The 15,522-nt window shown below is 42.5% G+C and overlaps 1 protein-coding gene across 1 annotated transcript; it reads left to right on the forward strand.

Annotated features, from left to right (window-relative positions):
• The first annotated feature begins 249 nt into the window (after positions 1–249).
• Positions 250–647, forward strand: LOC311590361 (large ribosomal subunit protein eL36-like). The gene has a single exon (XM_084769255.1). It carries the CDS (start codon positions 267–269, stop codon positions 582–584), a length of 318 nt encoding a protein of 105 aa, XP_084625381.1. The 5' UTR covers positions 250–266; the 3' UTR covers positions 585–647.
• Positions 648–15,522: the final 14,875 nt, after the last annotated feature.

Here is a 15,522-nt window from a genome sequence, read left to right on the forward strand (position 1 = left end):
AAAAGGAAAATAGGGGCTGGAGAGGTGGCTCAGAGGTTAAGAGCACTGTCTGCTCTTCCAAAGGTCCTGAGTTCAGTTCCCAGCAACCACATACATGGTGGCTCACAACCATCTACAGTGAGATCTGGTGCCCTCTTCTGGCACACAGGTGGGCAGAGTACTGTATAAATAAATAATAAATAAAATTTTAAAAAAAGAAAAATAAATTAAAACAATGAAAGGAGAGGTGGGCTTCCTGTCGCGGCAGCCATCGGAGAGCAGCAGCCATGGCCCTGCGCTACCCCATGGACGTGGGCCTCATCAAGGGCCACAAAGTGACGAAGAACGTCAGCAAGCCGAGACACAGCCGGCGCCGCGGGCGCCTCACCAAGCACACCAAGTTCCTGCGGGACATGATCAGGGAGGTGTGCGGCTTCGCGCCCTACGAGCGGCGCGCCATGGAGCTGCTCAAGGTGTCCAAGGACAAGCGCGCGCTCAAGTTCATCAAGAAGCGGGTGGGCATGCACATCCGGGCCAAGAGGAAGCAGGAGGAGCTTAGCAACGTGCTGGCAGCCATGAGGAAGGCCGTGGCCAAGAAGGACTGACGCCCCCTCCCTCAATAAACGTCTGTGCACAGTTAAAAAAAAAAAAAAAGAAAGAAAAAGAAAGGAGAGGTGGATGGAAGAGGAACCCCAAGGGAAGAGCTTCACGGCATTGGATTTGGCCATTATTTCTTGGGTGTGACCCTAAAAACACACCCACACATTAATATAGATAAATTGGATTACATCAATATTTAAAACTTCTGTCACAAAATATATTTAGTAGAGTGAAAACTAACACATGGTTTCAAAGTATTATTGCATATCTAATGAAGGCCTAATGCCCACAAGAAAGAACTTCTGCAGATAAACTTTAAATACTCTTTTTTTTTTTTTTAAGGTAGAAAATTTGAAGCTGCTACAATGCAGCAGCTTTGAATTGAAAGCTGAAATGGACAAAGTATTTGATTCAGCATTCTCCAAAAATATAAAATTATTATATTATCAGTGAGAAGACGCAAATCAAAACTGAAATGAGATAACTACATCGCGTTAGTAGGCCAAAAGAAAAGAAGGAAAGAAAAGAAAAACCTGGAAAATAACAGAGACTAGTAAGCTGTAGTCCATGATAGCCGGGAAGACAGTATGGCGAGAGCCTCTGTCTTAGCTAGGGTTTCTATTTCCATTGCTGTGATGAAACACCAGGACCAAAAAGCAGGTTAGGGAGGAAAGGGCTTATTTGGCTTAGACTTCCACAACACTGTTCACCATCCAAGTCAGGACAGCAACTCAAGCAGGGCAGGAACCTGGAGGCAGGAGCTGATGTAGAGGCCATGGCAGGGTGCTCTTACTGGCTTGCTCAGCCTGCTTCGTTATAGAACCTAGAACCACCAGCCCAGGAATGGTACCCCAAAAACAGGCTGAGACCTCCTGGTCAATCACTAAGAAAATGCCCACCAGAAATACAGGCCTAATTGGGGAGCTCAGGGCCCTTATGTTAACATTCCAATGAGGGAGATAGGGGTGCGGCTATAGCTTAGGCCCTTCCCTATCTCATGCCTAGAGCAGTGGCTCTACCAGGGCCCACTGCTGCCCCTAGACCACCTTTGAAGCCGATCTTCAGAAATTAGTAAGATGAGGGTATTTTTTGTTCTTTGGGTTTAGGCGGGGCGGGGTTTGGTGGGTTTTTTTTGTTTGTTTGGTTTTGGTTTTGGTTTGTAGTTTATTTTGGAGTCTACTATTTTGATAATTTAAAAATCAAAAACACTGGTCTTTCTACATTTGATAACATTATTTTATATATTTATTTATAATATGGAACAGATGTGTACAGGACAGAAGAAAGATCCTACAGCTGGATCTTATGGAGGCATTTTATCAGTTGAGATTCCCTCCTTTCAGGTAACTAGTTTGTGTGAAGTTGGCATGAGGCTGGCCAACATAACTGATCCCTCATCAATTTGGCAGAGAAATACATCACTCTCAAGCCACAAACGTTCCATTCTTATTCAAGACCTCACATTAAGAAAGAAAGAGAGAAAGAAAGAAAGAAAGAAAGAAAGACCACTTCTAAAAGTCCCAGTTTTCACAAATTCAAACATATTATAATTTCAGTCCCTATAAAGTAACCAATCTCTTTTAAAAATCAAAAATCTTTTAAAATTCAAATTCTCTCAACTGTAGGCCCCAGTAAAATAAACAAATTACTTTCTTACATCAAAAGGGAAGTACCAGGGTTGCAGTCACAATCAAAGCAAAGCCAAATTCCCAACGGAGTAGTAAATAACTCAATGTCCAGTATCTGGACTCACTCACAATCTTCTGGGCTCCTCAAAGGCCTTGGGTCAGTTCTCTGGCTCTATCCTCTGCAGTACACACAGCTCATCTTCTGAGCTCGGGCAAGCTTTATTCCACTGCTGCTGCTGTTCCTGGTAATGGTCCCCCCACGGGGCTGACCTCTCCAAAATGCCGAGGCCTTCTGCTGCAACTGGGCTGCACTCTCGCCACTATCCGACTCTTTATGGTGCCAAGCCTCAACGTCCCTCCATGACTCCCTCAATCCTGTGCCTTCAACTACCCGCTGAGGCCGTACCTTCACAGATGGCCTCTTCTGGCTTCTCAGAACGCTAACCCTCAGCTGCTCTTCATGAGCCCCCTTCATGCCTCCCTCCCTAACCAGCACCACCTGGGTGACTCTTACAAATGACCAACTTCAGCTGCCAGCACAAGGCATAACCTTGGCTTCCGCTGGAACACGGCTTCTGCGCACTGACTCTAAGGAAACGCTTCCCGGAAGATTTTGTCTCAACGATGCTGGTCTCGTCTTAATCACCGCTAATTTCTCACCTCCGGCTGACCCGCATTGAGTATCCCAGCAAAGCAAAGGTTTCACTTTAGTAATTCTGGTATCTTATCAATCATAGGGGGATGCTTCATCCCCAGCTAACCAGAACCACAGAGTCCTTATTCAAAATAACAAAGGGCCCCAATAGAGTCTCTAACCTTTTCTCTGAAACGTCACAAGTCAGGCCTCCGTCCTCTACACTGCCCTCAAGCTTTGAACACTCCATGGATTTTCTAGCCCAAAGTTCCAAAGTCCTTCCACAATCCTCCCCCCAAAACAGTATGTCTGTCACGGCAATACTCCACTCCTGAGCCAGCTTGTCTTTGTTAGAGTACCTATATTGTTGTACAAATGAAATGCTATGACCAAAAAGCACATTGGCAAGGAAATAGTTTCTTTGGCTTACTCTTCCGCGGTGCTGTCCACCCGTCGAAGGAAGGGAGCTGACACAGAGGCCATGGATGGGTGTGGCTTACTGGCTTGCTCCCCATAGCTTTCTCAGCCAGCTTCCTTGTAGAACCCAGGACAGGACGGCACCGCCGACAATAGACTCAGCCCTCCTTGATCAATCACTAATTCAGAAAATGCCTTACAGCTGGATCTTTCGAGGCATTCTCCTCATTTGACGTTCCCTCCTTTCAGATAACTCTAGCTTGTTTCAAGTTGACGTACACCTAGCCAGCACAGCCTCTATGGCCATGAAGCCAAGCACAGGAAATGGGGCCAGGTTACACAACCATATAAGGCCTATCCCAGTAACCCACTTTCTCCGCCAGGGCTCTACCTCCTAAAGGTTTCACAGCCCTCTAAAATAGCACTTATCAGCTGCGGCCCAAGCATTCAAACAGGCCAATGGGAACACTTAACATGTGTGCCAGAATACCTTTAAAGTGGCTTTCGTAACAGCAACCAACAACTAAAACAAGAGCACACGCAAGAGAGGACTCAGCTTACTCTTATAACAAGTCTACTCATCACAGTGAGGCCACCCTTGCAATGACACTCTCCATAAGAGGCCTGCCTTGTGTTTGTCTGTGATGCTGGGAACCAAAGTTAGGGCCTCCTCATATATATTAAGCAAGCACTCTATGGCTGAGCTATAACTCACACCATAACATTTTTAAAGGTCCTCTCCCAGTAGTGTTGCACTGAGGTTGAAATTTCTACCACGTGAAATTGAGGGATACATTCAAATGATAGCATCATATTATATAAAACTCAAGGTCATCATCACCTGCATAGCAAGCTGAGGCTAGACTTCTAAAAAGATAAAAAATTACTATGTTGGCAAATTTATGTGTGCTTTACTTTACTTTAAAAGTGCATACACACACACACAAGTGTATATGTACCAAAATTTTTTCTTTGCTAACAGCAGTAATCCTCTTTTTTTCTCACCTAGAATGTTACCACTACCACACTAGGTAAATGGGCAAAGTTATTCAACACTAAAGGTGAAAAGCTGGAGTCTTTGGCCATCCTCCAATTCCATGTATTTGTCAAAAGGTTAAAAGGGTCAACCTCTGGGCACTTAGGCAATCCACTCACAGACCTCTATTGGTAACGCGAGCTCACAATCTTCAGCCCAATCTGTAAACCTAGTCAAACTCACATCTGTCTTCTTAGGTTCTTTGGATTGCACGCAACTGAAATGCTACACAAACCTGCTTAAATTAAAAAAGCAAATTTATTGACACGCATATAGGTAACTGGCCACAGGCAAGCATGAGTTGAAAGATCCAAGTGATCTCCTTGACTTGTTTTCTCTCAGCTGACTGCATTCCTGTGGCTGCCAACTTTCATTCTGCCGCAGTGCTCTAAGTTAATGATTTTCCATCATGAGCAGATCTGCATTGCGAGGGCTCAGTGTCTCTAACGTGAACATTTTTGTACAGGCCTCCAGAAATAGAAGTGTTTCTCCTGGGTAATGTTTTTCTACAGATAGCCCATCCTTGCTTCTCAAACTTTAGTGCATTCAGAAACCACCTGAGATCTTGTTAAAATGTAGTTTCTGGTTCTCGAAGTTTCAGGTGAGCCTACCTTTTGAATTTCTAGCAAGTTCCCAGGTGTCATGGAAGCTGCTGGTCCAAGGATCACATTTTCGGTACCAAGGCAGAATTCAGAAATGCGTAGGAGTGATTTTCATTGGCACTGTGACTGGGAACACTCCTGGCAATTAGTGGCGGGAAACGGGAGTGTTAAATCTTCTGCAATATTCACAAGATTTATACATAATGGAAAAAGGGAACCATCTGAAATACCAATAGCTCCTCCTTTCAGGAGCAGTATCTACATGCTTGGTGGAATCCAAGAATGTGAGGATACCATGAAGTAAAAAAGTAGAGTAGCCATGCAGAGGCATATCAACAAGAATGAAAAATATGGCTGTTGTGACAAATGGACCTGGCAAGGCATATGGCAGACCCTGTGTGATGGGTGAATAAAAACGGCCCCCATAGGCTCATAGGAAGTGGCATTATTGGGAGGTGTGGCCTTGTTGGAGGAGGTGTGGCCTTGTTGGAGGAAGTGTATCACTAAGGGGTGGGCCTTGAGGTCTCATAAGCTCAAGCCTAGCCAGTGTATTACTGTCACTTCCTGCTGCCTATAGATCCAGATGTAGAGCTCTCAGCTACCTCCCTCTTCAGCCCCATGTCTGCCTGCATGCTGCCATATTTCCTTCCATGATGATAATGGGCTAAACCTCTGAACTCTAAGCCAACCTCATTAACTGTCTTCCTTTATAAGAGTTGCCTTGGTCATGGTGTCTCTCCACAAGAGTAAAACCCTAACTATGACACCATGTGTGCTATGGACCAGGTACCTTGAACAAATAAGCAAATCAGCAAGTGAGTAGGCAAATACATCGGAGGAAGTATTTACCCAAATGGAAGGAGGGAACACTAGAAAGAAACCCAGGACATTAAGAGTTGTAGGGATTAGATATCAGCTTATGTTTTTATGCAGTGTAGACAGATCTGAAAGACAGTTATAGGTATGTATACACACACATATATGCATTTGCTACTATCCAATAAGACAACTAAAAGCATGCTATAGTGCTCTCCTCTCAAACACAGTGACAATGGAGAACCCAGGTCTCCAGAGTCTGGCTTCCAAACAATGCCCTCCATTAAAAAGAACTTAGGGTTGGTTGTGGGAATGGATGCCTTTGGACCGGCACTCAGGAAGCCCAAGACAAAGTATTCAATCCAAATACTTCCGGTCCCAAAGATTGGGAAGCATTCAAGATGATAGAAATGTGTTTTAATGGTCAGTGTTAACTGTCAGCTTGTCAACATCTAGGCTCACCCAGGAGCTAGCTCTCTGAGTGTGCCTGCTGAAGATTGTTTTGATTATTTTATTTGAGGTGGAAAGCTCCTCCGTTTTAAGATGTTGTTTGGGCAGAAGATTCTGGACTACGTACGAGTAGAGAAAGCAAGCTTGGCATCAGCACACGTACATCCTTTGCCCTCTTCCTCTGGCAGTGTGACTAGCTGCTGGTGTCCTGACTTCCCTACCATGGCACACTATAACATAAAATAAATCCTTTCTCCCTTAAGTTGCTTTTGTCAGGGTATTTTTTTTTTTAACCAAAGCAGCAAGAAAAGCAGCTAAGACATCTACCAAGAAGAGATGGGAGCCATCTTGAAGAGGTTACCACTGTGTAAACGTGAACATTAAAAAGTGTTGTGTGTGGGTTTTTTGGCTTTTTTTGTTGGTTTGTTTGTTTTGTTGTTGTTGTTGTTGTTGTTGTTGTTGTTGTTGTTGTTTGCACCAAAAGTCAAAATAAGGTGAAAAATCTAGGCACAGAAATACATGTATGTAATGAGATAGAGGTATCGTTTAAGCCCTGGGGCTCAGGACTACCATGGCCAACATACAAGACCTTGCCTCAAAAAAAAAGATGGGGATAAAAAAAATCAGAAATCCATGAGTTCCTATACATAACTAAGAAATGGAACCCCCTCTTTATAACAGAATGATAAATGACAATACATATCTTAAGTTGGTAAAAAGGAATTGAACTTTTAGAGCATGGGTTTTAAATCATTATAACTCACCCCAAAGTCATCTTTACTGATAAAATAGGAACCATTACAACCAACAACAATTTTGGCAGATAATTATAAGTTTATCCTATAGAGGAAAAATTCATGCTTCAAGATTCAGTGAACTCCTAAAAAGCATTCTCTGCATCTTGATGGTTGTGGAAGCATCGTCCTTGCAGAAAATCCATTGAGATACTTGAAGACATATTAGTCACTTAGAAGGTCAGGTGAATGCGGGGAATAAAAATACAACTTCTCAGTGCAATTCATCCAACAGTTGAAACATTGTTTATGCACATGGGGTCAGTTATTGTCATGGAGAAGGATTGAGCCTTTTTTACTGACCGGAGCAGACTGCAGATGTTGCAGTTTTAGGTGTATCTCACCAATCTGCTGAGCACACGTCTTAGTTGTAAAGACTCAGGAAAGGATTCAGAAAGCAGTCGTGAGTTAAAGCAGGGCAGAGCACCTTTATCAGTTTTTGTTGTTGCTGCTGCCGCTATTATAAAGTACCATGACTAAAAGCAACTTATACACAAAGGCATTTGTTTTGGTTTACAGTTTCAGAGGGACGAGAGGCCAGCATAGCAGGGACACTCCTGTAGCATGCAAGTGTTTTATCATTCAAGAGTTGTTAAAATCAGTAGCTCATTTGACATACACACACACACACACACACACATATATATATATATATATACATATATATATATATGTATATATATATATATCCTATTCTTCGTGACAAGAATTGCAAATATCTATTACTTATTTGTTATTACTATTTTTTTTCATATTTAGGACATTTCCCCTGCTGCTTTTAGAAAACAATATTCTCTTTCAGCCATGGCAACCATCTTCCAGTAACTCGCCAAAATGACAAACACAAAGGGAAAAGAGGACGGGCCCTCGCTGTATGTTCTCTAGGCCTTAAGGAAACATGGAGTTGCTCCTTTGGCCTCATACAAGCGATTCCACAAGAAGGGTGATATTGTAGACATCCAGGGAAAGGGCACTGTTCAAAAAAGGGATGCACCGTAAGTGTTACCACAGCAAAACCGGAAGAGTCCACAACGTCACCCAGCATGCCACAGGCATCTCTGTGAACAAGCAAGGTAAGGAAGGGCAAGAGAGTCAGTGCGCGCGTTGAGTACATTAAGCACTCTAAAGAGAGGGGACATCTTCCTGAAGCGTGTGAAGGAGAACGACCAGAAGAAGAAGGAAGCCAAGGGGAGGGGCAACTGGGTTCAGCCAAAGCGCCAGCCTGCACCAGCCAGAGAAGCACACTTTGTGCGGACCGAGGGGAAGGAGGCTGAGCTGCTTGAGCCCGTTCCGTACGAGTTCATGGCCTGATGTACAAAAAGAATTAAAGGAACTGGACTGTAAAGTGTTTCTCTTTTTTAAAAAAATTCTAGTAAACACTATTTATGTGTATCATGTAACGGTTGAAAGCATGGGATGGAGTCAGTTGGTAAAGCGCTTGCTGCAAACAAGCACTTTGTCAATTGAGGGGCAGTTGATAGACAGCCTATCCAGCACCTGGCCTGGAGGGGCAGGAGGATTAGGATCAGTTGGCTCACAGCAAGTTCAAGGCTAATGACCTACATGAGACCCATTTTCCTTTAGAATATTTTATTTTGAATTTGGTTTTGTGCAAACATTATTGTCTTAACCCCATATCCAACATTCTGAAAAATTTTAAGTCAAGCTATTGGCTCCCACCAGGTAATTTGGTTACCATTGTCCACTTGGATTAAGTGAGGGGGGAAAATAGCTATAACTTTCTCATTACACACTTATAATCTTTGAAACACAATTACCTTCCCTTCCTAGAGAGACAGCTAGCTAGTCTAGTAACATATGGCGCAAAAAAATGTTAAGTTAACCATCAGTATTCTCTCTCCCGTGGAGTCTCAGAGGTCACATTGTAAACTAAACTAAGTTGTCTCTCTCAAGCACTATATATGGCAAAATGAATAGAAAAAAAAATGCAGCAATCTCTATAATGCTTCCAGTGTCTTTTTCATTATATGTTCTATGGTGCAAATATAGATTTATTTTATAATTTAAAAGGACACAATAGCTACTATGATTTTTGTCTCTTTTTAATGTGGTTAAGTGTATGTAACATAAAATTTACCAATTAAATATCTTTTAATTTTGTGTGTATGGGGTGTGTGTGTGTGTGTGTGTGTACGTGTGTGTACGCAGTGTACATGTGTCATGGTCCTCATGTGGAAGTCAGAGGACAGCCTCAAGTGTCATTCTGCGGCCTTCCACGTTGTTTGCTGCTGCCTGCAAGGTTTGTTGGTTCACTAGCTTCTGCAGATTCCGTCTGTACCTCCTATGTCCCCCATAGGAACACTGAGATAACAGATATTCATGCTGCCACACCTTGCTCATCAGTGTAGCCTATGGATTTGAATCCAGGTCTGCATACTTTCAGAACGAGTATGTTAGCCACTGAGCCATCTTCCTGGATCCTCACTTACACTTTAACTATACCATTCTGTGATCTTAAGTAAATTCACATTGTTGGCAAATGTCACCCCCCTCCCCTCCATCTCTAGACCCTTTTTCATCTTCCTCGGCTCAAATTCCGTACCCATTGATCGCTAACCCTTCCTCCCTTCCTCCCTTCAGATCTTGGCAGCCACCACTTTACTCTGTCCCTGTGAATCTGGCTACTCTAAGCCTCCTGTGTAGATTGAACCACATAATAGTTATCCTTGTGTGACTAGTTTATTTCACTTAGAAGAATGTCTCCAAGCTCTGTCTTTGCTGCAGCACATATCAAAGCTTTTTTGGATTGTCTTCTGAATGGGAATGTGTGGAAGTTTCCCTCCATAAAGGTAATTAACAGTGGCCAGCACGCTTGTGCTTCTGTTGGGATGTATTTATTTGCAAGAAGTAGAAGGCTGGCACGGACTCATTCTGATGTAATGCGTTTCCCAGGGGGGAAATATACCTTGCTTGTTTTCATTGAACCCAGGCGTCTCTAAATTGATACAGTAGTAAGCAATCATTTTCCTTACAGGAAATTTCAATCTCCTAGTTGTATTCAAGTCAAGTAGAAGTGCCCGATAGTTTCCGTAAAGGCGGCTGTAAAACCTGCTTAACCAGAAAGCTGTCAGGTGTCCAATTTATCCTGCTCTCTGGTTTCTCTGTTTGATGGGATGTGGTAACTGTATGAATCAAAACTGGATGACTCGAAATACAGAGTAGGGTTTGATTCGGGATCTGAGGCACTTTGTGTTTGATTGATTTTGTTTATGACAACTCGCTGCCTTCCCCTTGTAATCTGCGAATTTCATCTGCACTTATCAGAGGGCTAGTTTCATCTCCCCTTTCATCATTAAGAGAAAACACTTTTCCCCAGAAAGCATTCATAGTTGTTCATTTACCTCTCGAGGCTTGAGAGGGAATACCTGCCAATACTAATGAGATAGTCTTTGAAGAGTTGGGTGTTTGCTTTCTTTTTGGCTGACTGACTGGGGTGCCTTTGTCCCTATACTGCCCTACTGTGGCAGCATAAGGAAATTCATGTCTCTGGAAAGGGGTGTTCTTGCTCCTGGCTGCGTCTCTAGCTTCCCTCTCCCTGAAGGGAGTTATTCCTGCTCTCATTTATACATTAAAAAAAAAAATCTACCACAGGGGCTTGGAGAGGTAGCTCAGTGGTGAGAGAGTGCTTGCCCATATGCACACAGCTCAGGTTTCACCCCTTCCCAGAGCCAAATAAAATAAAATATTCACCATAGATGGAAAAGGGGCTAATAAATAGTTTGCTAATCCATTCACCAAGTTTTTACCTGCCATTTAATTAAAAAAAAAAAAACCAACAGAATAGAGTTCAGTGCTCCAGAAGCGCCTGCTGTAATGCCTGTCACCATTTTGGAAAGCATAATTAGTTTGCCATTATAAGATAATTGCACTTGGTAGGCTGCAGCGTGCACTAGCACATATCCTGTCTGAACCATAAGAGATACAGCCTCCCATCTGCTACTTGGAAGGGTATTTGAGATTTGGCTCTAAATGGTCAGTAACATGATTTTTTGCTAGCTTTTTTTTTTTCATTTGAACATTTTCTAAAGTTCTAGATAAAGTCAAGTTATTGGAAGAAAGCTTTCTACAGAACAAACTTTGAAAATAATCCTGTCTGGAATTTTTTTAAAAAAATCTTATCCCAGATATCCATGTGACTCTTAATTAGACTTAAAAAAAATTGACCCTGCTAAGTATAACTCATAAAGTTGCAAAAAAAAAAAAACTAAGCATTTTATACCACCATCTATCCAAGTTTAATTATTCTGTCCCCTGTAAATCTCACGGGAAAGAATACAGTATAAACCAAAAGCACATGTAAAGCTTTGGTACAACACCGAAAACATAATAGGAACACTTAACAAGTGAACAGAGTTTTTAAAAATTCATGTTTTGTCAAACTGAGTAGTGATGACTGATCAAAAATTCAAAACAATTGTCTTACTGAATCTATTGCTATTTAAGTATGTATAGCATCTGCCAAATATGTATTAATTACATGTGGTGGCACACACATGTAATCCCAGCACTGAGGAGGCAGGGACGGGAACACCACTGTAAGTCTGAGGCCCAACATGGTCACATAGAGTGTTTCAGGCTAACAGGGACTATATAAACAAATAAACAAAAAAAGGTATTTTTGGATTTCTATTTAAAAAAAAAACATTGTCTTAAGAAAATGGAGCACAGATGCTCAGGGCAACTATGATCCTTAGCTCTGCAACCACATCCTCCTACCTATTGCATATTTTCTTTGCCCTCAGCAACCACCTCAGCAGGTCTTGGTTCTTTTTATCTGGAGAGGTTACTTATATATTTATTTTTGAGGAGTCATGACTATTTATCATCCTGCCTGAATTGGGTTGTTGTAGTTTTACACTGACTTCAGCCACAAGACATGGTAATATCAACAAATGCCCTAAAATATCTCCTGCAATCCAGACATACATACTGTCTTTACCTCCATTGTTTCTCTCCACCTCTGTCCTTCAGGGTTGTCCCAGAAAGAAGCTGTAATGTAGCTATCCACTTCTGAATGGTGCTCACTTAGTGCAGAAGCGGCATTAAACCAGACCCTGGTGTTCATCACCTGATCATAGAGCACACCTCATGAGGCCATACGTGCTGGCATGCAGAACTCTCCACGTCCAGCATTCATCAGGCTCTCCCAGAAGAATAAACTGCTAGAAAGCACACACACACACACACACACACATACACACACACACACACACACACACATACACACACACACGATTTATTTGATTGGTTTACATGACACTGGCTGGGTAGTCCAGCAGTGGTGCTTGTCCGCACACTGAAGAGCTCAGAACCCCAGCTGGTCTGAGGAACTAGAGCACTCCTGGAAAGCTGCTGATGTCCGGCCCATGTTGAACCACTAGTCTTCAGTCCATATTGGAAGACAGAAGCAGCAACAGGTTACACGCACTCATGAACATGTAGCGGATGCATGCAGAGGCCGGAAGACGCCATCAACCCTGGGAAAGACTTCCCCTGTTTTAGTTCGTCAAATTGTCAACCAAGATTGACCACACAAGGGCCAAGTGAATAGTGTTTATTGGTACGCATGGCTTCAGGCATCTTTTGGGAGTTTGGAAGGTATCACTTTATTTACTGAAAGGCTGAAATTCAGAAAACATAATACATTGTGACCAGTGGAGTTAACTTCACCACCTTATAATCAATATAATTCACCACCTTAACAAATCAAAAGAGCATGTATGATCATCGGAATGGATGCAGGAAAGGTATTTGGCAAAATTTAACTGCATAATTCTAAAAGCTAAGAAACTTTCTCAAACTATTAATTATAAAGCTGTGTGTGTGTGTGTGTGTGTGTGTGTGTGTGTGTGTGTGTGTGTGTGTGTATTCCTATGATCCTAGCATTCAGGACACAGAGACAAGGGGATCACAAGTTCAAGGCTAACTTGAGCTACATAGTATGACTCTGTCTCCAAACAGCAAAAAGGACAAAAACCAAAGAGTGTGAAATACTGAATATATCCATCTTAAAATCATAAACAAGGTAGAGGTGTCAACATTGCTTTCAACATAGTGGTTCTCTCGACCTGTGGGTCACGACCCCCTTTTGGGGGTTGGATATCAGATGTCCTATATATATGCCAGATATTTACATTAGTAGCAATGTAAATCACAGCTATGATATAACAAAAAAGTAATTTTAATGTTGCAGCATGGTCACCACAACATGAGGAACTGCATCAAGTGTCCCAGCACTAGGAAGACTGAGAACCACTGCTCTAGAGGGTTCAGAAAGAAAGAGGAAAACTGTTCTCATCTGCAGACAATGCGTTCATCTATGTAGAAAATGGAGTGGAATCTGTAAGAAAGCCACTCGAATTAACAAATAGGTTTAGCAGGGTTTTAGGATGTAAGATCAATATACGAAAATCAATACTACAGATTGCTTGATAAATCAAACCTATCTGACCATCTGTTAGTAAGATACAATAAGGGTACATAGATGTGATTACATTATTTGCCAGAACTCATATAATGCGCCACACAAAGAGTGAACCCTAAGTAAACTGAAATTTTATTAATAACACGTCAGCATTGATTCACCAACGTAACAAGTATACTAGCTTTTATTACCAGTTACTATTTGAGATGTTGGTCATGGCGGGTACATTTCAGAAGAAAGGGCAGACAGATCTTAAGAGTCAGAGGACCAGGGGATTTGCTGTGAGACCGTGTCTCCTAGTATTGTCAGGATCTACACCCATAAAAATCTCACCAACATAGCTGCCCAAATGTGAGCTCAGCAAAGACAAGCCCAGACAAGCCAGAGTGGGCAGGAGAGAGCACAGGCCTCAGTCCCACACAAGGAACTGCAGGGAGCAAAGGGATGCTGGGAGCGGGAGACACGGCCTTCCCCAGGGAAGAGCGCACCAATTGGTTATCAAATACCAAATGGTCAGCTCTGGAAACTTACACACAAGTAACTCTAGAAACTGAGCAGGTTGTACTTAGGAATATGGATATGTTATACATTTATGCACGTAACAACAGTTAATGATAAAAGAGCAAGGAGGGCATATGGGAGGGGGCTGGGGCAGGGGAAAAAGGGGAAAGAGGAAATGATGTTATTATATTATAATCTCGAAAATAAAAAAGAAAAATTTCCAAAGCTACACAGAGAAACCTTGTCTCGAAAAACCAAAAATAAAAAATGAATAAATAAAATAAATATATTTTTTTTACTGTGTCTGTTTGTCTTTCTGCTTACTGTCCACCAGGTGGTGAAGAGCCTCTTCTAGCACATTCTCCTGCCAGCATGTTCTGTCCCAGGGCATGGGGCCAAGTGACCATGGACTGACCCTGAACTGAGGACAACCTGATGTGTCTCCTGATAGCATGAGTTATGACGTACACAGCATTTCCCAGCACACAAGCCTGCCAATGTGACCTGAATCTCTCCCCACCTATGGTTTAACTTCCTGTTTCCAGGAAGTACATCATCTGGTGTAGGAACAGATTCAAGGGCACCTCGAGAAATAATCAGGCAAATTTAGAGGGTAAGGCACTTGGAGATGCCTCACTTGATTTCTTCATAAAGGCAGTGCCAAGGTGTGGGGGGTGGAATGCAAAGACCACTCTAAAGCTAAAGGAGACTATAAATGACAATTCAATAACCAATATTCATATGTATATTTCTATTTGTAAGTATTTTAAATAACCTGTGTGTGTGCTTCCTACAGGACATTTTTAAAATACAGAAGAATATTAATGCTTATCAAAATTACAACTAGTGATTTGTTGCAGTTTCCTTTCAAGGCCTTGTGAGCTGGTCCTCAGTTCCTGAACAATACCAGGGGACAAGCCTATCACTAAGCAAACATGGAGTGATGCTGTGAGCACTGCCGGCCGCCTCTGGCTAAGATGTGTCTTCTTCCTGTGGTAGACTGGATAGTCATCTGTTTTGGTGTTTCCTTCATTGCTTTTCTCCTAAGTATAAAAGTGTGTGTCGCTCCTTAATTTTATAAAATTATAAAACATAAGAGGAAAATAAGACTTCAGCATAAGTCTACCACCTAGAGATTTGTATTCTACATAAGTATGTGCCATCTAAACACTCAAATAGATTGAGTGTCTGCATTTTGCTTTTGTTGTCGTTTTTTGCTGTGGACGGGGGTGGGGGTGGTGTTGGTATCTGTGGCCACATGTGGGCACTGTTTGTGGGCATGCATGCGTGAAGTTGGAGGCCTATACGGAGCATCTTTCCTCAATTGCCTGACACCTTATTTTCCGAGACAGGGTCTGGAAGAACCGAGAGCTGGCCTGCAAATCCCAGGGATCCTCCTGCCTGCTTCTGCAGCTCTGGGTTACAGTGCCCTGCTTTCTCTCTGGCTGCTGGGGGTCTGAACTCAGGTCTTCACGCTTGGCGACAGGCGTTTTACCAGCTAAGCCATCTTCCCAACTCACACACACACACACACACACACACACACACACACACACACACACACACACACACACACACTTCTGTTTTTCTTTCTTTCTTTTTTTTTTAGACAAAGTCCCA

This window comes from Acomys minous, assembly GCF_964271855.1.
Source record: "Acomys minous genome assembly, chromosome: 19".
NCBI classification, from domain to species: domain Eukaryota; kingdom Metazoa; phylum Chordata; class Mammalia; order Rodentia; family Muridae; genus Acomys; species Acomys minous.

Bases quoted from the DNA above. Each gene is read 5' to 3' on its own strand.
- LOC311590361 (XM_084769255.1), top strand. From the start codon at position 267: ATGGCCCTGCGCTACCCCATGGACGTGGGCCTCATCAAGGGCCACAAA.